Below are 24,833 nucleotides of genomic sequence, written 5' to 3' on the forward strand. Positions count from 1 at the left end.
TGATGTTGTAATAGAGCCTGTTAGAAAGGCTCATTCTGATTGCTAGACTTCTCTAGTAGCCTTTATTTTTAAGCCAAACTCTTTTAACTGTACTATGGTAGTATTAGCAGCAGTATTTAAATCAAAAGCATGTATTAAGCACTATGTGCAAAAAGCATATAATGCTAGATATAAAGAGACATATAAAAGGTAAATAAGATGAGTTGTGTTAAGTGTTATAAAATTTGCGTTGTAATATAATTGAGGAGCTTTTACTCTAGGAGCTTGAGCTTATTTTCATAGCTTTTGGGTGCAGGACCCAGTGTGTTATGATAGCAACAGAACCTTTGTCCTACATATAAACAAAGGATGGTTTAGAGCAGTGGTGTCAAACTCAAATAGAAATTGATTCTACTTTATACTGACACAGAAACTCAGTTGTGGTATATTTTTATTTATTTGTTAAACATTTCCCAGTTAACAGTTAATTTTATTAGGCTGTACTTTGGGGAGTTTTGAACTTAGCTTACAGTGCTAAAGAGGTTGATACTTCTGGTTTAGATACTAGATCTGTGAGATTTTTTGAGGGGTCTTGAGGTATTGCCTATACTAAATATTTTTCCATTTCCTGAATGTGCCCCTCCCCACCTTTTTTGATACCTTTGCTTTCCTTCCCCACTTTTCTTAAAATGTTTTTCCTTATATCCTTTTATGACAAGATTCTCTCAATCCTTTTAGGATTAGTTGATATGCAACTTTAATAAAGCTTTTTGTGTTCCAAGCAAATACATTTTTTCTTTCCTTAAACTTCTTATAGCACTTTATAGCCTTATAGCATTTACTTTATTCTACTTTGTCCTCTGTTCATCTCTTTATCATAGATTGTAATGTCCTTAATTATCACCCAGAACACTGAATCAGTGAATGTCAGCTGTGGAATAAATGGATGAAAATGTTTTTCATAATTCAGTAAGACTGATGATATTGTTTCCATGAATTGGTCTGGGAAGATAATATTTTAGTTTTGATTTTTTAAAAATAAAGTATCAATTGGTAATATCTTTTCATACCCATATGATTAGATTATAAATCAAAATTTAAAACTAGCAAAGAAAGCTATTCACAATTTATAAATGAAAAATGCAACAGATAGGTGGGATTGATAATTAATTTTTTTTTTTTTTTTTGTTATTGTTCCAAATGGGAAAGATTTGATGGATATTCAGGAGAAGGAAGAATCTGTAACAAATGAAGCTTTTTCAGATGATGCTGTTCTTATACGTAAGTAACAGTTTTAATTATGGGCTGTGTTTTAAAAACAATTGAGGATCAACAGATGATCTTGGGAGGAAAAGTCAATATCAGTCTGCATCTGTATGTATAGCTCTAGGCATTTGGAATACAAATATTAGAAAAAAAGAAGAGACTTTATTCTTTAGGAGTTTGAGATAATATGTGCATTTATAAATATATAAAGAATAAGTAACAATAAATACATAATAGGGAGAAAAGTCATCAGCACTTGAGGGAGCAGGTCAAACTTTAGGTTGAACACTGATGATTGAGCTGCACTGAGTTAGTAAGGAGTTACTATAGTTTATTGAGTACAGGAGTGACATGATCAGATCTGTTCCTAAGGAAAAACTAGTGGTTCTGTGGAGAATAGATTAGCAGAATGGGTAGGTGGATGGGGGATGGGAGATTTGGTGCAGGAAATCCAATTAGGAAGTCATTGCAATAGTTTAAATGAGTGATGAAGAGGAACTGAAAATGTTGGCTGTATAAGTAGAGGAAAGGGACCAGTTACCAAAAAAAAAAAAAAAAGTCAAAATTTGGCAACTGATTCAATATATGAAGAAAGTAAGAACTCTAAGATAACACTAATGTTATAAACCTGAAAGATTATTATCTCTGATAAAAATAGGAAAATTTAAGAGAGGGAAGGGGTAGATTTATGAGGCAAAATAATGGATTCAGTTTTTGAACATTAAAATTTGAGATATTTTCAAGACTTTCAGTTTGAAAAGCTTAATAAGGAAGTTGTAGGATTGAAGTATAAGGGAACGAAAAATTGATAATGTAGATTTGTGAGTACTCTGCATAGAGATTATAATTAAGCCCTTGGAAGCTGAAGAGATTACCAAGTGAGAGTACATGTACCAAGAGAATATGACTCAGGATAGAGAGTTGGAGAGCATTCATATTTAGGGGATATGTTTTGATTTCGAGCCAGCAAAGGAAAGTGAAGAGAAATAATCAGACAAATAGGAAGGGAACCAAAAGAGATCAGTTGCAGAAAAACAGAGGAGATAACATTTATGAGCAGAGGATAATCAACACTTGAAAAATGCAACTAATAAATTGAGATGGATTAGGTTTGACAAGACTGTCAGATTTGGTGATTAAGACATAATTTGGCGAGAGAAGTATTGAGTTATTTTTTGGTTATTTTGTAACCAATGCTTGTTTGGGTTGGTAGGGTAATGATAAACTAAAAGGCAGTTAATATGAAAAAAAAAATGCGGGTTTTTGTGGATTGTAGGCTCAGTATGAGTCACCAGGGTTATATGGAAGCCAAGAAAGCGAATGCAAACTTTTTCTTCATTAGGACAGTCTAAGTGTCTTGAGAATAAGGAGATAATAAACATACAGTATTTTGCTGTACCTACCACATATCAGACCATATCTATTCAATTCTCAACTACCACATTTTAGGATGAACATTGAACAACCTGAAAGTATCCAGAGGACAGCCTTAATTTTGAAAAGACCTCATATTCATCCATTTCAGTCTAAAAGCTTTTATTTAGCATCTACTGTGTACAGGTCACTATACAAGTTTCTAGGGATAAAGAGAAATAAAAGAAAAACGGGAATACAATATATAAACAGATTAACATATAATTTGAGGAGGGGAGAAATGGACTAACAATCAGAAGGAAAGAGTTTTTGGAATGTCCCCCAAGCTGAGTTCTGAAATAGCTAAAGATTCTTAGTGGTAAAGATAGAGGTAGAATACTCCATTCAAGGAACAGTAGTAGACTTAAGTTGGTTTTAGATATCGAAGTGTATTTTATATTTGATCCTATGGATAATAGGGAGCTATTGGAGGTTTTTAAGTAAGGAAATGATATGGAATCAGAAAGATTATATTGACAGCTTTTGTGGGTGATGGTTTAGGTGAGAGAAGGAGAAAGAGAGAGAAGGAAGAAGGGAAAATGAAGTTTTGAATCTGGGTGATTCTATATATCAGCAAAGTAGAGTTAACCTGTCTGAAAATGAAAATTGAGGCATGAAAATAGATTCTTTGTATAGTATAGGACAGTCATCATGATCTTAGGGCCTTCTAACTCTGTTTTTATGGCTTTACATATAATATTACATATAATAAATTGTGAATAAGTGAGATAACTTCCTTTTGATGACAAGATTAAAGATCTTCAATAATAAAGATAAAGATGGCTAATAATTAGTTATGGTCTCATAGTTTTGAAAATGGTCTTAAGTTTTGCCTCAGTGCAGTTTTAGGCCAAGTTTGCATCATCAGCATTCTGAAACAAATTTACTGCTTTACTTACTTATTAATTTTTTGATTTCATTGTTTCTAAGTTTTATTTGGGGGGTTTTCCTGTCCCTAGTGTTCTCTGAACTAAGAAAATTGTACTTTTTAATAATATTAAGATTTATTAGCTACTATAAAACGTAAGATATTTTTCAGATGCGACTAGTTTATTTTAAATGCTGGACCAACCTCTTGAGTTAAAAAGCCTAATTAAGTTTTCTTTTTTTAATCTAGAGGAAAAGTATATGAATTTATTCAGGGTATTAGAGTATAGATACTAAAGAGTAATTGTTATTTCAAATCAAGATAAAAAAGAATTTATAAGAAATATATCTGTGATTATCTAAAAATGATAAACCCACTATTTTGGATATCATTAACATTAATCTAGTGTTCTTCAATGTGAAGGCTGTCACGCCTAGGAATATTTGATCAACTAATCACAGGGAAGAAAGATGAATCGTATTCTACCCTTCAGTCAGTGGCCAGTTGAACTTATTTCCAACACAACTTTGTCTTCTGTTACCTGCTGACATTCTCCCAGGCCCTTCACTCTGCCTGTGTAGGGGCATCAGCTTCACCTCACTTCTGACTTTGCATCTTATTGCTACTTGACACCCACTGCAGCCATACGTGGATGCCAGTTCAAGAATGACCTTATTTCCATTGACCCTTTCTTCTTTTCTTCTCTCTTGAGGAATGTAACAAGTGGCCCTTAGAGAGCACTCTCCATGCTCTGGAGCAGGAACTGATGAGGAAGAGTTTTGTTTGGGATGAGGCAGAGTGAGTTTCAAGGCACAAGCAGTTATCTTTTTCCCAAAATGCCGATCTTCCAAATTTCCCTTTTATTGTCTAGGACACCACCATCCTTCTAGGCATCCAGGTTCAGAATTTTGGTTTAATCTCAACTCTTCACTGTCTTTCAGAGTAGTAGTATGTATAATTTAAAAATATATATACACACATAGGGGATTGTGCTCAGAAATAGACGTGTGTGATGAAAAAAAGTTTGGAAACCATTGCTTTACTTTATATAAAGGCTATATATAGAGATGGGAAATTAGTTTGTATAAATAATTCATTTTTTTTTTCTCACAGCTGAAGAAAAAGTTACTTGTACTATACCTGAAGGAGTACCTATTGATATCACTGTTAAATTGATGGTGTGCTTAGTTCACCTTAACATCCTGGATCCACTCGATGTAAGTGAAAAGAGTTACCCTGAAGTAGTTTATTTTTGGCAAAGTTACCATCAATTTACCTCTGTGTTAGAAATTATTATTTGGATCTATATTGTTCACATTTCTTTAGTGCCAAGGATTTATTAGGACTATTTATTATGATTTTCACCCAAATCCTTATAATTTGTTCTTGAAATTGAATTAATTACTTTTTCCTTTTTAAAAAATAAGAACAAATTTGATAAGGATTGGAAATTAAACTTTTTAAAAGACATTTGAGGGCACATGTTGAAACCAAATTCTTTATTCCTGATTAAATGCTACTTACATATTCTTTATCTTCTATAAGGTACATCCCCAGTTCATTTTTTTACATAGAACTGATTAGACTCACTCTGTGACCTTCCTCTAATTAAATTTGGAAACTCAGATTGATTATTGCTGCTCTGGTCTTTATTGATACTGGTTTTTGAGTTAAACTGAAATACATATTTACAAAAATTTATATTTATCTTCTGAATGTGCAACTGAAGCCCTTTTTTTCTGTGGTGGATAGTCTCTCCTGACCACACTAGTGGAACAGAATCCTGAAGATATGGGAGACTTGTACCTTGATGTCGCTGAAGCTTTTCTTGATGTTGGAGAATATAATTCTGCACTTCCTCTCCTTACTGCATTAGTCTGCTCAGAAAGATATAACCTAGCAGTAGTTTGGCTTCGGCATGCAGGTAAAAATCTTGATAGCTTTACACTGGGGGGGAGGGGCACTTCTTTTTGAAGATGCTATTAAATATTTGAAATGTCAATATTAAAAAAACCACCAACCATAGTATTTGCAGTTTTCAGCAAGTCATTAATATGTTACCTTAGAGCAACTTTATATTAATATGGAGAACAAAATATTTCTTCAATTTTCAACATTCACATGTTAGAACATAGTAGTGCACTAGAAAAATAATTTACTAAATGACATGCTGGCTTAAAAGAGTTAATGTATTCATCTGTGTTCTGTCTTCTGTTGGATCATTGATTAAAACTCTAAAGGGTATCCCCTTATCTGGTTCAATCTTCTTATTTTACAGATGATGATATTGAGTCCCTAAGAAGTTAAGCAGGTGTCCAAGTGCATAGGTAGTAAATACAGGGTTAAGATTTAAACCCAGAGCCTCTGGCTCCAAATCCAGAGTTTTTCCATTGTTCCTCTTCTGGGGACATGAAATTCCTTAAAGGATCTAGATTGTTACTTTTGAGATAGAGAGAGAAACAGATTTCTTTAGAGAAGGAAATGTCAGACTACTCTAGTATCTTTGCCAAGAAAATCCCAAATGGAGTCACTAAGTCATAAAAAAGATTTATTACTCTGAAATTAATTTTTATATGAAATTTATTTTTTAAATGACTAATGCTTATATTTGTTTAATGCTTTATACTTTTAAAAACTATTTTTGCTTATATTATTTCATTTTATTCTTACAAACTCACAAGATAAAGTCAGTACTACTTTTAGTTTTACAGATGAAGAAACAGAAATCAGGTTATAACTTGCCCAAGGTCATATAATTAATAAGCTGCAGAATTTGGCATCACTGATAGAGAGTTGGAAAAGAACTTAGAGGCTGTGTAATTCATGACTTGAATATGTACTTCTTAAATTTTGTTTTGTTAGATTTGGTCCCGTCATTGCCAGTTGAGATTTTTAGATAATTACTCTTAAACATTGTGTTTATTATTCCTCTCAGTTTCATGTCATCTGTGAATTTGATTAGTATGTATTGAACAGCATAAGTCCATAAACCTTCACTGGAGACCTCATTGTAAGTTGACATCAGACCATCCATGACTACCTTTTGTGTCCCTATGATCATTTGACCAATTTTGAATCAACCTAATTGTGATCCCATCTTTCTTTTCATCTTCCCATCATGTCCACAAGTATAATATTAAAATCTTTGTCATATACTTTGCTCTAGTCCAGAGTTAAAGTTGCACAGCTTGGTTAAACATTGGATGGGGTACTATCAATTCTACCCTCAAGGTACTATTGGGGGAAACTATATTCATATATAAGTATATACTGTTGTAGTTTTGGTAGGAAGGCTAGTTACTGGGCAGGTTGTTCAAAGCATTATATAGATGATGAAGTTTTAAATTAATCCTGAATGACCTTAGGGACTTGAAGAAGTGGAAGTGAGGAGAAATTCATATCAGCCATGTGGGATAGCCAGCAAAAAGCAAAAAATGGATAGAGTGTCATATATGAAGAATAGCTAAAAGGCCAGTTTAGAGTTGGATTTACTTAGTAGGGAAATGACAGTGATCAGATCTGCATTTAACAATTGTAGCATTCCTCCAACTTAGAAGTTTAGTAATTGTGATTGAAAAACAAATTGGAATTAGCCTGATATGATTTGATTTGATTAAGCCAAGTTGGGGACTCTGCAGCCTTTACTCGTTACTAATCATCCATTTTATAAAATATTATAAAAGTTTCTCCTGGAAGGGAAGTCAAGATTGGCCTGTAGTTTATAGATGTCATTTTCTTTCCTTTTTTCCTCCCATTTAGAACATATGTTTACCTCCTTGTAGTTGGTATCTGTCTTACTCTCTAAATCTTTCAAAGGTCATTCATAGTGACTTAGCAATCAAATTTGATTAGTACTTTAATGTACAAATATTTGTATATATACATATAAATATAGTGTATTTTTGCTTAGTGTCTTGAACTAACTTAGGTACTTTAGTGTTGTCTTATCATTTCTTCTTCATTTATCTTGAATTTAATCTTTTTTTTAAATGTTATTTTTGGCCTCAAGATCATGATTCTTGGTAGAGAAAACCAGTACAAAAGCATGATTGGATAATTTGCTATCATCCCACCCAGTTTGAGCCATAGTTACATCCTTATGTTTTTGAATATTCATTTCAAATAATTTAAATAATTTGATCATACATATATTGGCTTTATTTATGACTATATCATAATTAACTAAATAAAACTTTTCACAGTGTGAAAATACCTTTCCAATATTTGTACTTAATTCTGATTCTTTTTTTTTTTTTTTTTTTTTTTAACAGAAACCTACTTTTTGATGAACATAACTTTTTGGGTTGAGAGTAGGTCGAGGAATCTATTCTAGCAATAGTATTGAAACTGTCAAAATGTTATGTTTGAGTATGTAAAATAATGGTCTTTCTGTTCTAACTTTGTTTTTTGTGTTTCTGTAGAATGTCTGAAGGCCTTAGGTTACATGGAACGTGCTGCAGAAAGCTATGGCAAAGTGGTTGATCTGGCTCCACTACATTTGGATGCAAGAATTTCCCTTTCCACTCTTCAACAGCAGCTGGGTCGTCCTGAAAAAGCTCTGGAGGCTCTGGAACCAATGTATGATCCAGATACTCTGGCGCAAGATGCAAACGCTGCACAGCAGGTCAAATGAGCATTATACTTTATGGATTATTTTATTTTTATATAATATTTAGTGTTCATCCCTTTCTACTTCTCCCAATCTCTGACTCTCCATACAGTTTAAGCCAAATAATAATGTGATTTGTAGGTAAGATAAAATATAAGTGAAACATATATAATTCCTTTTAAGGTGAATCTATAAATGAATCTATGATTCTACTGGCATCAATACTCTATCCACTAGTTTAGCCATACTAATAAATTAATGTATGATTTGTGGCAAAAAATAAATTATTACCTGGTAGATTACCTAGTCACAAGCCTTTTTGTACTTCACTTTTTTCTTGAAAGTCACCAGCTTTAAATTTTTTTTCTAGCTGATAGGAACAACTTTTTCTTCTGGATTACCATGAGAAATAGAGATAATTTTAAAAAGAATGACAATACTTGAATTATTAACCTCAGTGGTAAAATGTGTGTTGCATTATTACTAAGGAAAACTGGGGCACGAAGTAGAAACATGAAAAAAAAGTAGAAAAGACAAAGTAAATATTAAATTATAGAGTAATTTTCAAATATATAGTATGAACTTCTCCTTGGGGTTTTATAGTCATGAAATGCTCTGACCTTCCAGATTTTATGAATATTTCATTTACTTGGATTATCATTAACTTGAAAACCCAGTGTTGGTAACAAAACTGTAGAGTCTATTCTTGTGTGATAGATGCATAAGGTGATGGCTTAGGCTCTAATCAAAGCATTTTCAAATGAGTGTTGGGCAGGTTTTACATTCTTACAGCAATATCTTTTATCAACTCAGGTTTACCCCCATGCCATAAAGAGGCATTAAAGACATTTGAGAATATAGTTTATAGCCATATATTAATAAGGCAAAAAATTTTGAATTCAAAAGTTTGATTAGAATGCATTAAATTTAGTGTATTCTTAGAAAATGAAACACCCATTTATATACAGGACCATAGAAGGTCATCTCAGAGGGAAGCCATGAATAGTAGGGAGATCAGGAGAGACCTCTTGTAGAATGTAGGACTTAAATCTTAATGGCTACAGTTTGTGTGAAATAAACATTTTAAAGTTTTAAAATTGATTTCCTTTATATGCAAATGAATGGTCATCTTACCATTTGTTATTTTCATATTTACTTAATTAGGAACTGAAGTTACTACTCCATCGTTCCACACTATTGTACTCACAAGGCAAAATGTATGGGTATGTGGATACCTTGCTTACCATGTTAGCAATGCTTTTAAAAGTAAGTAATTAAAATCAATGAATTAAAAGTACAGAATATTAGATTTTTGACTCAATAGAATGAATGAATAAAAAATAATTAAGTATTAACTTTGCCAGGCTGGGGAGGGGATACAAGTGCAGAGAGGATTGTTAAAAGATAGCTCTTATACTCAAGGAGATATGGAAAGACAATGCACATAGGGGAATGGTGACCAAGGAGGAAAGATTACATTAAGAAGTCACAGAGATGGTAAGTGAAATAAGTCAGTCAGTAATAATTTATTAAGTGCCTACTGTATGGTAGGTACTGTGCAAAGCACTAGGAATACAAAAAAAAAAACTCTCAGAGAGTTCACAGTCTAATGGGATAGACAATATGAAGACAACTGTGTATAAACAAGCTATATATACAGGATATGAAGATAACAGCAAAGATTATCTGGGGAATGAAGGAAGTCAGGAAAGCCAGGAGATAGAAATGAAAAAGGAGAAATTCCAGGTATCAGGACCAGCCTGGGGAAAATGCACAGTGAAATTGGAGTATCTTGTGCAAGGAACAACAAAGAGGCCATTGTCACTGGATTGAGATCTGGGGGGTGAGTAATGATAAAAAACTTGGAAAAATAGAAGGGATCCAGGTTATGAAGGGTTTTTAGTGCAAAAGAGGTTTTTATATTTGATCCTAGACGTGATAGGGAGGTTGGAGTTGATTGAATTAGAGGTAGGACAACATGGTCAGATCTGGGTTTTGACAGCTGATAGAGAATGAACTGGAGTGGAGAGTTCCCTTAAAGATATTGCAATAGTCCTGTGAGGTTGTAAGAATCTGCCCTGGAGGTAGAAGTGTCAGAAGAAACAAAGGAACATTAATGTTTCATAACCCGTGGCGACAGCTGGGGTAAAAAAGTGAAGATTTGAGGGTGACTCCCAGCCTGCGGAGGGGGGAAGGTTGGGTGTCTTGGGCATGAATAGAAAAACTTGGAAGGTAGTATGGATTTAAGAGAAGATAATGAGTTGAATTTTGAACCTGTTGAGTTTAATATGTCTGTAATATATCCAGTTCGAGATATCTAACAGGCAGGTGGACATATGAATCTAGAGGTTAGGGCTAGATAGGAAAATCATTGACATATATATATACATGAGTCCATAGAAACTAATGAAATCATGTATAGAAGGGGAAGAAAAAAATGCCCAAGATAAAGCTCTGGAAAACACTGACACTGAGCATGCATGGCCTACATGGAGATTCAAAGAAAATATAGACAGGTAGGAGAGAATCAAGATAGAATAGGACCATGGATACCTGTAGAGAGCAGAGAGTATCAAGGAAAAGATAGGGTTCTGAAAGTGTCAGGAGTTTCAGGTAGATCAGGAAGGATAAGTATGGAGAAAAGGCCAGTAGGTTTTTTCAATTAAGAGATAATTGGTAATTTTGGAGAACATGGTTTTATTTGAATGATGATGTTGAAAAACAGAATTAAGAAGAGTCAGAGGAAAGGAAGTGTAGACACCTGTTGTAGATGCCTTTCTTAAGAGTCTAACTACAAAATAAAGAGTGGGACAATACTTATGGGAATGGGTGGATCAAGTAAGAATTTCTGAGGATAGGAAAGGTGTAAGGAAAGGAAAAGAAAAGTGTACCTACTGTAAGCAATAGGTAAGATTATGAAAATAAGTGAGATGGGGAATGATACAGGGAGCAATCTGTTAGAGAAGACATACTCCTTTCAGGAATGGTAGTGTTAATTTCTTCTTTTTCAAAGCAAGAGGTAGAGAAAAGAGTTAGGGTATGGAGAGGAAGATGGCTGGAGTACAGTGTACTGGATCTTGGACTGCTAAGATAGGGTTGGCTGTAACCATTAAGGAGAATGTGATTCCATTGTAGGAAGAGGATGAGTTGAGCTGGAAGGTAGAGTTGTGACAGTGAATGAGCTGTCTTGTAAGGTACTTAATTCATGAAGGAATCACAGGATTTGGAAATGAAAGGACTTTTTAGATTGTATAGACCAAACCCTTCATTTTGTAGATGAGGAAAATGAGGCATAGAAAAGGTCACGTGAGTGCTAAGATCCAGTATTCAAGCCCTGGTCTTTGGATTCTAAATCCAACATTCTGTCCTCTGTACTATATTGCCCTTCGTGTTCAAGCAGAAAGATGGAATAAGCATTTGTTAGGGTTGCTGTCAAGCTGGATTAACCAGTGGTTGGACTAGATAGGCTCTAAAGTCACTTCTCTGGTTAATGACTATTTTGCTTAATTTGTTTCTTAGAGTCACAAGAGGTCCTGAATGTAATACGAAATACAGATTTTGCTTATTTTGCAGCCTTGGGTCACAAACAAACCTGAATAAGCAAATGTGACTGGAAAAAATTGAATGGGAAAAACTGAACTTTAGTACTCAAAGTACATAATTCAAAAATTCCAACAAATATGGACTTTGGAATTTTTGTTTTGGATAACTTAAATCATAGTAAATAAATCTATCTACAATAGCAGTTTTGTTACAAATAAATTTTTGCTAATATTTAGAAAAGTCAGAATGGTAATACAGTCAATTAACCTTACATATAATTTTAATACCACAAATTATTTACCCTATAAAACTTTACTGATCCACTTTCCCTCTTGCCTATGGAGCCAGAACCACATAAAATAATTTAATATTCTTTTCTACCGTTACCTCAGATCTTGATCTAGATTGTGTTGGGATTATTCATAGAAGTAGAAGCTCTTTATTTGTATCTGAATGGTAAACTCTCAAAGTTGCAGTTTTGACATTGACTTATTTTTAATTACACACGGATAATAGATTAAGCTTTAATGTGGTGAAAAACCTCAAATTGTTGTCTTTAATTTTAGGTAGCAATGAATAGAGCCCAGGTGTGTTTGATATCCAGTTCCAAGTCTGGGGAAAGACATTTATACTTGATTAAAGTATCTAGAGACAAAATATCAGATAACAATGACCAAGAGACAGCAAACTGTGATGCAAAAGGTAATTGCGTTTGTTTAAAAAGTTATGTTCATGTAACTTTACTAAAATAAAAAAATTTGATAGGTTTGGAATCTGGAATATGTTGGGATAAACACATATAAATACTTTCTGTGTGTGTGTGTGTGTGTGTGTGTGTGTGTGTGTGTGTGTGTGTGTGTGTGAGAGAGAGAGAGAGAGAGAGAGAGACATACCAGAAAATCAATTGGAGTTATCTTTTGTATAGATTATTATAGGAAAGCCTCCCCCTCATATAAAAATACATTTACTTGGTTATATTTTTTCTCATATACACATATATATCCCTTGATGGGGATGTCAGATGCTTGAGGGCAAAGACTAGTTACTTGGTTTTTGTTCTTACATTGCCAGAGCCTAGCACAAGCTTTGACACATAGTAGACATTTAATAAAATGGTTATTGATTGACTTGAGGCTTTGACACATTTAGGTTTGCCTTGAAGTATGATTTTTTCTATTTAATCCTTTTTATTTCTTGGAAACAATATCCTTAACTTATTTACATTACTGTCATTTTAGCCATATTTGCTGTACTTACAAGTGTCCTGACAAAAGATGACTGGTGGAACCTGTTATTGAAGGCCATTTATTCCTTGTGTGATCTCTCCCGATTTCAAGAGGCTGAGCTCCTGGTGGATTCTTCACTGGAATATTATTCATTTTATGATGATAGGCAGAAACGCAAAGAGCTTGAATACTTTGGTCTTTCAGCTGCAATTCTTGACAAAAACTTTAGAAAAGCATATAACTATATCAGGTGAGGTCCTACTGCTGTGATTACAGTCTCCTAGGTTTTTTGTCATAGAAAGGATATTATATTCATTAGCTTTTGAATTTGTCTTTCTTAATTGTTAAAAGTCTCTCTTTTTTTTTCTCCTGATAAAAAATCTGAGTTCAGATCCAGCTTCTGATACATAATAGTTGTATGAATCTGCGCAAGTCATTTAACTTCCTTTAGCTCTAGTTTCCTTAGCTGTAAAATGGGAATAAGAATAGCACCTATTTCTAAAGTTATTGTGAAGATCAAATGAGATAATGTTTGTAAAAAGTGCTTAAATCAATGCCTAGCACATGGTAAAGACTAAATGTTAGCTGTTTTCATCATTATCATCATCATCATCATCATTTTTACTTACTTCCCAGAATAGTTGTGAGAATCAAATGAGATATTTGTAAAAATCCCTTAGCACAGTGTCTGCACTATATAAATGTTAGCTGGGTTGTTTTTTTGTTTTTGTTTTTGTTTTTTTTTTTAATCTTCATATATGAATTGGTGAAGTACAACAGATAATTAAACGGAAGCAATTTCTTTTTGCTTCTTTTCTTTGGAGTTTATATGTATATTTAAAAGATGGTCCCAAAATTGTAGAAAAATTAATTCCTATATCATTCCCCAGGAAAGAGCTTTCATTGAATAGATTTTATCCAAAAGCTTGCAGCACCCTACTTTTCTTGATAGTGGTAGCAGAGGGATTTGAATGTTGTTCCTTACCTTCCTCATTTTGTTTCAATTTTAGGATTATGCTCATGGAAAATGTGAATAAACCTCAGCTGTGGAACATCTTTAATCAAGTTACTATGCATTCACAAGATGTACGACACCATCGTTTTTGTCTTCGATTAATGCTCAAAAACCCAGATAATCATGCTCTGTGTGTCTTAAATGGACATAATGCATTTGTATCTGGTAGTTTCAAACATGCACTTGGTAAGTACATTATCACATATGACTGGCTTTTCCCCAGTTTATTTTACATCAAAGTTTTTTTATCCAAGTTTTATAATATATAATAGGATTTTTATAACTGCGTAGTTTAGTTCTCAAATTTTGCATTTTAAGTTTCAAAAGTGTCAACAGATTTAACTTCTCATTAGTGCATGGATGGAGTATTTTTTGTTTGTTTGTTTGTATTTTGCCTAGAGCTTAGTATATATCTTACATATAGGTAGGGATAAATAAGTGTTTATTGAATTTAAATTTATTTTTTAAGAATTTTTTATCTGAAGAATTTAAACTAAAATGATTTTTTTTTTAAATGACAGAACTACATAGATTAAGATTTTTTACTTTGTGCTTTTTAAAATTGTATTTAATCTCAGGGAAAAATGATCAAAATAATAGCAAATTACTATAAGAAGACTATCAAAAAAACCCCCAAAAAACCAACATTTAAAACTAAGCAAGAAGGCAAAAAGTTCAAGAGAACAAACTTACCTTCAGTAAGGGGTGGGCCAGCTTGCTTCCAGTCTCTTCCTGCTCCATCCATTCAACCATCAAAGTGATTTTCCCAGAGTGTAAGTCTCACCCTGACACCTTCCTACTTACCTCCAGAATCAAATACAAAATCCTCTGCCATTCAAAATTCTTCTTAAACTAGATCCTCCTACCTTTTCCAGTCTTCTTAGACCATCTTCCTTTAGTGCACATTTTTATACAATGACATTGGCTTCCTTGCTATTGTAGTTACAAGACACTCCATCTTTCAGCTCTGTGACTCTGCTCCTTGGTTTTTTTTTCTACCTCTTTTTCAATGTCATTTGTTGGAGTATCATCATGATCATGTTTACTTAAGTATAGGCGGTGGTTTCTCTACAACATTTCTCTCAGTAAACTTAACAACTTTCAAGGGCTTAAGTCATTTCTATATATAGGTGACTAGATTATACAGCTAGCCTTCTCCATCATAAACTTCAGTTTTCTATTGCCAACCACTTTTTTGACATCTCCAGTTGGACATCCCATTGATGGATCAAACACACCATAACCCAGATAGAACACATTATCTGTTCCCAGATTTTACTCCATCTTTTGAGGACATCTATTTAGTCATCTAAGTTCCTAATATCAGAGTCATTCTTGACTCTTACTTTTCCCTTACTCTACATTAAGCTGCCAAATTTTTATATCCTATCTTAGTTTCTCTGGTCTCCATCCTCTGTTTTCTTCTTTCACAGCCTAATTTAGGTTAACATCACTGGTAGTTCCTTCCTCTCTCTCTATGTATATTTTTAAAAATCACTTTGAATCTCCCTGTACACATATTGGGTCTCCCAGTAGAATCCTGGAAGGCAAGACATTTTAATTTGTTGTCCCTGTTTCCCTAGCACCCAGCAAAGGCTCTTAATATGTTTGTTGAAATGAATTTGTGAAACTGTTTTTCAAATCATAATTTTCTTTTCTTTTTTTTAGGGCAGTATGTTCAGGCTTTTCGCACCCATCCAGATGAACCTCTCTATAGCCTCTGTATAGGATTAACATTTATTCACATGGCATCTCAGAAGTATGTATTAAGAAGGCATGCACTTATTGTGCAGGTAATTCCTTTTGATTTCTTCATAATTTGGCTTTTTAGAACTTTTGATGTCTTTGATCTATAACTTTAGTGTTCTATATTAAGTATTTTGGGTAAAAACCAAAAGGCTAAAGAAATGTTTAATTATTATTTACTTTAAGATTATAACCACTTCTGAGCCTTTTTAGATTATTGGATAAGAGTAAGTTTAGACTTGTCAATCTTACTATCCATATTTATCTATCTGTTTTTTCTTTTTATTTCAGTGAAAGACTGAAACAATTATCTTTAAGATTGTAAAATAGAAAAATTCAGGGTAAACATTAAAAAACAGACTATATTCAACCTGCTTCCCAAATGTTTTGGGAATGTAAAGTTTTTTATACTATTTTCATACTTGGAAAGTTAGATTTGAATTTTTTATATTGTGAAAAATAAATTAGTTTCATTGGTAATGTCAAAAAAGAAATCTAATCATATTATCTCAATTATCTCATAGTTTTAAATTCCAAAATGAGAAAAAGTGGTAAATTGGAAAGATAATTTGATGTCAGAAATCTGAGTTTGATTTCTCTCTCTCTCTTTTTTTTTTTTTTTTTTTTTTGGCTTGGGATTAGGTGACTTGCCCAGGATCACACAGCTAGGAAGTGTTAAGTGTCTGAGACCAGATTTGAATTCCGGTCCATCTGAATTCAAGGCTGGTGCTCTATCCACTGTGCCACCTAGCTGCCCCTGAGTTTGTTTTCTAACTCTGACATTTACTAAGTGAATTTGAGCAAATGACATAACTTTTCTAGGCCTCATCGTGTTCCTATGTAAACTGGAAATAAATAATACTTATACCATTCTATCTCACAAGATTGTATTGAGAAAAGCACTTTGTAAACAAAAACATGCTATGAGCTGTTGTTTAAGACATTTCTCTCATAGCAGTAGCCTAATTTTGTACTATTCATTAGTGTAATAGATTCCATGTTTCTGAAGAATACATAATCTATATTACTATATACATGTGGACTCCTTTATTATGTACATAACCTCCATTCCATCAGACGTAATACCTCTTTAATGGGAATTTACATGAATCCCGGAGTATTCATTAATATTGAAATTTGAGGGAAATCTTTAACAATCACCTAACATTACATTTGGAAGTATAATTATTGACAGTTCTTCGTTTTTGGATTTTCCAATTGTTATTGTTTTGTTCTAAGGGGAAAATTTTTTTTTTTCTTTTGGTTTTTTAAAAGTTATCCCTTTCTGCTGAATAGTTAGTTCTTTAATATTTTTAGCTTTATGTAAAGAGTAAATGTGGGAGGCATTTGGCAAAGAAGGAAATGGTTTTATTGTATTTATCATTGAGATTTCTCCCAAAGAATCTGATTTTTTAGTAAAATCACTCTTAAGAAACTCTCCATAGGAAGTCTGAAGAGAGAAAAAGTCTTAGGCTTTAATTTACCAAAGGGACCTATAATCACCAGAAAGTTGCATGTGCTCTAATGAATTTCCTTTTAAGGGTAAACTTTTCTGTTTGTCAATATACATCAGTGGGTCCTCAAACTTTTTAAATAGAGGGCCAGTTCACTGTACCTCAGACTTTTGGAGGGCTGGACTATAGTAAAAACAAAAGCTCACGCTCTGTCTCTGCCCCTCAGCCCATTTGCCATAACCTGGTAGGCAGCATAAATGTCCTCAGCAGGCCGCATCTGGCCCGAGAGCTTTAGTTTGAGAACCCCTGGTATACATTCTTTCCTAGTTACTAGGCATGTATCACAATTAAAATTGCCGCAGTCTCACAATGAGCAAGCTAATTCATAGGAGTTGGATGATTTCATGATTTCATTGCAAATAGCTTAATCTTATCAATTAGAATTATTTTTGAGGGCACTTGACTGGGTTTTTTTTTGTTTATTTTTGAAATATTAAATGTTACTTACTTTTGCAGGGATTTTCCTTTCTTAATCGGTACCTAAGTCTCCGTGGACCTTGTCAGGAATCATTTTATAACCTGGGACGTGGCCTTCACCAACTGGGGCTGATGCATATTGCAATCCATTATTACCAAAAGGCCCTTGAGCTTCCTCCACTTGAACTAGAGGTACAATATGCTATCATTTCAAAACTGAATCTTCAGCTTTCTTTTTTTTAAAGAGGGAATTTAGTCAGCCAAGTTTCATGGCATACTCAGTATAATAAATTATAGCTTATGATTCTCTAGATTAGATAGATTTATTGAGAAATAAATTTTAAATGTCTAGGTCTTAAAAATCTAGTATTCTAAGATGTACAGGAACATATACATTTTGAATTTATGATGTAGTAAGATAGTAACCACAAGAGTTACCTAGTGGACCTCCAGCTTAATTGAATTTGGAGTCATTATTCATTTTGAAGAGAAAGCAGCTCTTCTTTTTTTGTAAATATGAGGAGTTTAAAAAATTTAGAATTTTATTTCTTATACTTGCAAACCAGCTCTTACTTTGAAGATAAAACATTAACCTTTTTGAGTCCACAGAGAACTTTATAAGTATTTTCCACTTTAGCTTAATGTTTGTATATTAGGTGGAATTCAAAACATAAACAGTAATTCTGTCCTATTGAATTAAATTGGTGAGATAATTTTCACATATCATTTTCTAAAGTACCTTAAGAGAAGATGTAGGATTTTTAACGACTTAACTGTGTTGAGACAAGGTCTTCCAATTAGTCACATCCTATTTCTTTGATTCTTTGCTACAAAGCTTTTATATTTAGTAGATAGAAACTTATTTTTTAGATAAGCTGGGGAACCAAAAAACACGTTGCCACTCATTGTGAATGGTAGAAAACTGAATCAAAACTTATAACAGATATTGCCTAATGAGATCAGAGAGCTTTGACTACTTAATTTTTACATTAAATCTCTGAGAAGTGAAATGTCTTATTTGTCTAGTTATCTTCCCCACCTTTGTGATTTGGAAGCCACTTCTGATCCAATTCAGTGCTCTTTCCAGCTATACCACATGCTCCTTGGAAAGAGTCAACAAAATAGCAAGATTCCTCTTTATTAGATATAAAGTATTTTTATATGTATAAATTTAACAAAGTACAATCATTTTTTTGAGGGAAGATCTGTTGGGAGGGCTAATCCAGTGAGTTTTCCCCAGTGTAGAAATACTTGAAATACTTGATGCTTGTCCTAAGAAATGGACTGCCAGTTACAAGTATATAACACTTCCTAGAGAGAAAATAAAAATGGTCTGGTAAAGTCAGGTAAAACCTGGTAAAGAGTTACCTTGCCTATTTCAGTTTCTAATATGACGACTATGGAATGTCTTATAAACACTTGATAAAATTATAATGGAGAACATTGACTTTCTATACCTGGGAAATTAAGACCCTATTTATTACATGGTATCAAAAACAGTGATCTTTGGTTGGAGTAGGCATTTTACTAAAATAGAGCATGTTGAAATCCATACTATTCATGGACCTCAACAAGTGCAGTACAGCCATACTCAAAATATACAAACACATAAGTGTGTGGTGTCTGAGATCCTAAAGGCTTTTGATCACTTGAATACTATTAAAATTCTACTTGATGATATAAATATTTAAAATTTAGAGCAAATGATTTCTTTTTGTTTAACTGATACAAACTTTCAGAGTGCTATATAGTTTTATTTTTTTTATTGATGTCTGAATTTTAATAGCTAATTTTTTAAAAATTACTTTCTAAAACTGCATTTTATGCTGTATTGTTATTCCAGATATATTTGACAATACAAAATATGGATTTTCCATGTTTGTTCTCTTTTTTGTTTTAGGGTATTGAAAGCGACCAGTTAGATTTGCGAAGAGATATTGCATATAACTTGTCACTGATTTATCAAAGTAGTGGCAATATGGGAATGGCTCGAAAGTTGTTGTATACATATGGAACTATATAAGTTATCTTGGCAAAAAAGGAAGTTTTTGTGCAACTGCTTTGCATCATCATTTGCTTTATGACCCAGGATGGTGATATGATCATCCTTAAGGACCTTAAGGAAATTATTATTTTGGCATTATTTAACATTAAGAGGCATTCTTTTCAATATAAACTAATTCAAGTATGTATATGTTTTTAAATGTTTTGTCTTTTTGGAGTGTAACTTTCTATGTTTCCCTGTGTATTCTTGTACACATCCTGGATTTTTAAACTTTTTTTTCAAAACAGACTTTACCCATCCTTTAGTACCATAAGAATGTATTTCTCAACCTATTCTGAACATATACTGGGTAGTATTAGATATTGAACCAGTACTTTATATTTAAGATTGCTATTTTTTCCTTGTTCCTTGTTAATTTTTGAGGTGCTATTCAAAAACTTAATGATTCTAAACATATTTTCAGAATGAAGGACTTTGAGAAACCACAAATGTATTTTTAAACACATTTGTTAAACTGCATTATATATTGTCATTGTTGTCCAGGCAATCATTTCTTGGTACTTTCTGTTTCAACTTTTTTGCTTTGACTCTTGGAGAAGACAGATTTTCACACATGTTCAATAAATCAGTATTCTCTGGCTAAGGAAAGACTATGTCCATAAAACAAAAACAACCAGCTGCTTTATTCCCTTAGTGCAAAATTAATCCAACAGATTTTGTTTTCTCAGTTTTTCACATTTCTGCTGCCCATTGATGTCTTGTTAGCTCTCTCTTATCAAGATTGTGACTGTTTCTGCAAGACATATACCACTCTGGCAAAGACTGGACCAGTCCAAAATATCCTATACTAGGGAAAGGGATAATCACAGCTTCTTTGTTTGTTATGGCTTTGAAGACAAACAACAAGGTGCTATTTCAAAGTTACTTTGACGATTGGGGAAGCTGAGAAACTGGTTAAAGTTAGAGACATCAGAGTGTTTTATACATAATATGAAATAAAAGACAAAAAAATCACATAACTTGTGATCTTAAATATTACTTCCTGGGATATCTTACCAATGCTTTACTGACATGCACTTATCTTTTCTATATAATATAGAAGCAGCACTTTTGTTTATTGAATAAATGTGTCATTTTGGGGGGGAAATGTGTTAATTGAAATTTAATAAAAACTATTTTTTGTAAAAAAAAAAATCTTAGCTCATTTTTGAGTTTTTAAAAAATCTGTTCAGTTAGGAAAGCCAAATGTAGTAAGAATTTCTATGTCTTGTATATATTGCTGCATCTTCACTAAATATTGAAAAACTGCAAAGAAATATTTAATAGTCATAGCATTGATCTAAGGCTGTTATTATGTAATAATCTGTTCTGCCTTAAAAAGCACATAGTTTCCCTGAATTATCCTTTTATCTTATTTGAACCTGAAGCTGCTGTGATCTGTCACAAATGTCACACTAATCTATCTTTTCCTTCTAGAATGTAAATTGTTCTTTTTTTTTTTTTTTCCAGACTCATATTTTGTTAATGATTTTCTTTCCTATATAGCTTTCACCCACTCCACCTTTTCGGTCTTCATTCTTTATTTCCTGATTTTAGTATAACATTTTAGGGATCTAAAGTATGCCAAGAACTTTTATGTAAATTAAACTGTGATATAGTGGAATTTAAAAAGAGGAAAGTCTGTATTTAATATAGTTCTCTTGAAGCTGTTATTGGAAATATAAAAAGGGCTTAAGCATTTATGCAAATTCAAATTCGGTTTTAGTATTCTCTGGTGAGCCAAGTAGTGATTTTGGAGTGAGTGAGGCCACCCAACATAATGGAATATCTTTTTAATAACTCTAATAAACACTTAGTATTTCAAGATTTGCAAAGCATTTAATGCATATTATTTCATTTGATCAGTAGTAAATAACAAGTTCCTAGACTCATAGACCTAGAGTTGGAAGGGACAGTAGACATAGTCCAATCCACTCATTTTATTATTAAAGGAACCACGGTCCTGAGAAATTAAGTGACTTTCACAACATTCTTGATTAGGTATTTATGTTAGAGACAGTATTTGAACCTATGTCCTCTGATTCCAAAGCCACTGTTTTTTCTATCAGAGGTGCTGTTCTTCCATGAAACTAACTGTAAAAGATGTACTTGGGGGTGGAATTGGATTTTCTGTAGTGAAGTTAAATTTTTCTTTCATTCTTGGATTGTGTGTGTGTGTTCATTTTCCATACTAACAATTGACTGAAACCTCAATTTCTGTCCACTGAAACTTTTTCCCATTAATAACATTATAAAATTAGAATCCTCCCCATTGTACATATTTTAGTTCTAAGGCCAAATAAAAACCATAGTTATTGTAACAAAATACTTTTCCTTTCTGTTGTGACTCCTTCGGATACTAATTTATAAAGCAACAATGTATGTTGGGAGACTATCTGTATTCTGATTCTTGAAACCTAGTCCCTAATCCCTGTCCTTACTGTAATATTCCAAGGCCAATATATTTTGTCTGGTTCTCCTGTTACCCTTGATGCTGGCAGCAGAAGTATCCTGGAACACACTTGAACCAACTCTTCACAGCTAATTGTAAAATCTTTAGTGTGGGCGTTTTACAATTAATTAGAAATTGACAATTGCCACGAATTAGGGTTTCATTGTTTTTTTATTGATTGTCTAGGTTGAAGAAAGTGATGAAAATGTTAAGTCAGATAAAACTTAAAAGTGTATCACAGTACTTTATTTCTTTAGGAGAGCTGGTTTAACATTTACCAGTACAACCCTGCCTATCATATGAGCTCCTCAAGTACAGTGTTTTGCTTTGTATCCTAGTGCTTAATAGTTCCTAAAACATAGGAGATATTTAATAAAGATTGATGATAATGATCACCACTTTGTTATTATTTATTCTGTTCCTTTTAAATGCCTTTGGGTTTTGGGATTTTGGGTTGGTTTTTTGTTTGTTTGTTTGTTTGTTTGTTTGTTTGTTTGTTTGTTTTGGTAATCTATTTATTTTCTTTATATAGTAGCCTAGAAGTGTAGTTGATTTCATTGCTTAGTTCTTAAAAGAATTTTATTTTTCCATTCTTGTGTTTGTTAAGTGTCAGCAAAGCATATCCTGCTCACCCTTATTTTGTAAGAATGACCCCTCAAATACCTTTTTTATTGAAGTTCCATCTTTTTTCAATAATAATTAGGCCCAGCTTTTCAAGATATGCCAAATGGGGTGTGGGGTAGCAGTGTAGTGGATCTTGAGCTCAGGTTTTGGAATATTCTATTCTTTTTTTCCCCCAATTACTCATAATTGCAGAGTAATCCTGGGCTATTGATTGAGACTGGTGATTTTTTTTTTTTTCTTATAGCTGAAGTTCTTTCAATCTGCTGCTTGTAGAATTTGTTTGGAATTATAAATTTTGAATTTAGTTATTACACTCTAGAAATTCTGAAAAATTCTGATTTTCCTTTGGAGATCTATAGGTTTAATTAATACTTTATGGTGTGTATTCAAAAATTCTGGGTAGTTTCTTGGATTAGTTCTTTTAGTATGCTATTCATGCCCTAAATTTTTTCCCCTTTCCCCGCCTTGTTTCCATAATTATTCTGGGAAAATAGATTATTTCTGTATTTCAAGTTCAGTTGGTTTGGCCTATCTAGAATTCATGTGTCCATTTCAAAATTATCTTCTCTTTTATCAAATTTTCTCACATGTATTTGTTTTAGATCCAAATCTTTTTTTTTTCAGAACCTCTATTACATTATAAGATTTTCCATTGTGTATTCTGTTTTGTCTTTACTATCTCTGCTATCTTTGATTTCTGACCCGATCCATCCCAATATTTTCTTTTAAAGATTTTATCTTTTGACCCACTTTCAGGTTTCTTGCTTTTGTTCCATGATCTCTGGGGAATCTGCATTTTCCTTTTTCATTGGAGATTTCATTTTCCTTCAGGGTAAAATACTTCACAAATATGTTATGCCCTTTAAACTTTTTTCTAGTCATTTTTCCTTCTGACTTTCAGTCTGTTTCCAATCCAATCTAAACATTTATAAGTATCTACTATTGTAACGTGCTGTCGTCTCCAGAAGCTGCCGATTGCTCTCTGGGGAGAGATCTGCTGTGTCAACTCAAATCTCTCGGACAGATTCTTCTTCCTGTAGAGAACCGTTGTCTCCAGACAGTTGCTGTTAACTGTCGTCCAGAGAAGTGACTTTCCTTCCTGCCTAGAGCCGCATCAAGCCTGGTCTAAAGCAGAGACTCTCTGGAATGCTGCCCTCTTTATCCTCCTAGAGAATGGGCGTGGGATAATGCAAGGGCTTCTGGGAAGAGCCACTTCAAGCAATGAGCTTGCTCCTCCCAAGCACGCAAGTTGTTCCCCAGGAATTCACAAGTCAAACTACCAGGAAAGGCCGGAACTAGAAAATTGTTAAGTACTGATTTAGCACTTAGTAAAAACCCAAATCTCATTATCTCATTAGTACTTAGTAAGAACCTAACATACTCTATGCTAGCCACTGTGATAAACCCTGGGGACACTAATAATAAAATAAACTCTGCCCTCAGGGAGTTTACAATGTAACAGAAGAGGCTGGACAGGAGGGTAGCTGGATACTAGGGGGATCTTTGGAACCTGGAAGGCCCCAAAGTGCCAGGCATTTATAAAAGAAGCCATTGGGAGAAGTTTGGTACTCTGCCCCCTGCCCATCAGAGCAAAGAGGAGGCTGAGTGGGGGATTTGCTGTCAGGGTTTGAATTAGCGATGTGATTGTGAGTTTAGAAGTAATGAGCTTAACCCAGGAGGGGCATCTTGTTCTGCCATCCTGCAGGGCAGTAGATGCAAAAAGGAGTCAATAAACCTCTATTTTATATAAAGTGTGCTACGGGGATACAGAAAGAGGCAAAAGACAATCCTGGTCCTCACGAGGGAGACCACAACCAAACAAGGTACAAACAAGCAATATATGCAACATATACAGTTGGACTAGGCTTTCTGTAGATGGGATTTAAAGGAAAGAAGCCAAGGAAGGCCAGGAGATGAGGAAGGAGAGCATTCCAGAGGGACAGTAAGAGAAGTCCAGAGCTGAAAGATGGAGTGTCTGGTTCCTAGTACATAAAGAAACCAGTATCATTGGATAAAAATGTGCAGTGAAAGAAAGAAGGCATATGGAGATGGGAAGAGGTTGAAGGGATTAAAGTCTAAGAAGGATTTTGTGTTTGATTCTGGAGGAGAGTGGGAGG

General features: G+C 33.5%; 1 protein-coding gene across 2 annotated transcripts in view; it reads left to right on the forward strand.

Annotated features, from left to right (window-relative positions):
* Nucleotides 1-20,795, forward strand: part of GTF3C3 (general transcription factor IIIC subunit 3) — a 37,059-nt gene extending 16,264 nt beyond the window's left edge. The window contains exons 9-19 of one of the 2 annotated variants that reach the window (XM_074302804.1): nucleotides 1,189-1,260; nucleotides 4,640-4,743; nucleotides 5,279-5,450; nucleotides 7,948-8,150; nucleotides 9,300-9,401; nucleotides 12,245-12,380; nucleotides 12,917-13,154; nucleotides 13,915-14,105; nucleotides 15,588-15,712; nucleotides 17,636-17,788; nucleotides 19,497-20,795. In XM_074302804.1, the coding sequence (XP_074158905.1) occupies nucleotides 1,189-1,260; nucleotides 4,640-4,743; nucleotides 5,279-5,450; nucleotides 7,948-8,150; nucleotides 9,300-9,401; nucleotides 12,245-12,380; nucleotides 12,917-13,154; nucleotides 13,915-14,105; nucleotides 15,588-15,712; nucleotides 17,636-17,788; nucleotides 19,497-19,619 (1,619 nt within the window). In that variant the 3' untranslated portion in view covers nucleotides 19,620-20,795. Of the gene's footprint in view, nucleotides 1-1,188; nucleotides 1,261-4,639; nucleotides 4,744-5,278; nucleotides 5,451-7,947; nucleotides 8,151-9,299; nucleotides 9,402-12,244; nucleotides 12,381-12,916; nucleotides 13,155-13,914; nucleotides 14,106-14,497; nucleotides 14,658-15,587; nucleotides 15,713-17,635; nucleotides 17,789-19,496 lie in introns of those variants that run through there. The other variant, XM_074302806.1, reaches the window with a different exon arrangement.
* The last annotated feature ends 4,038 nt before the right edge of the window (nucleotides 20,796-24,833 follow it).

This window comes from Sminthopsis crassicaudata, chromosome 3 (assembly GCF_048593235.1).
Source record: "Sminthopsis crassicaudata isolate SCR6 chromosome 3, ASM4859323v1, whole genome shotgun sequence".
Lineage (NCBI taxonomy): Eukaryota > Metazoa > Chordata > Mammalia > Dasyuromorphia > Dasyuridae > Sminthopsis > Sminthopsis crassicaudata.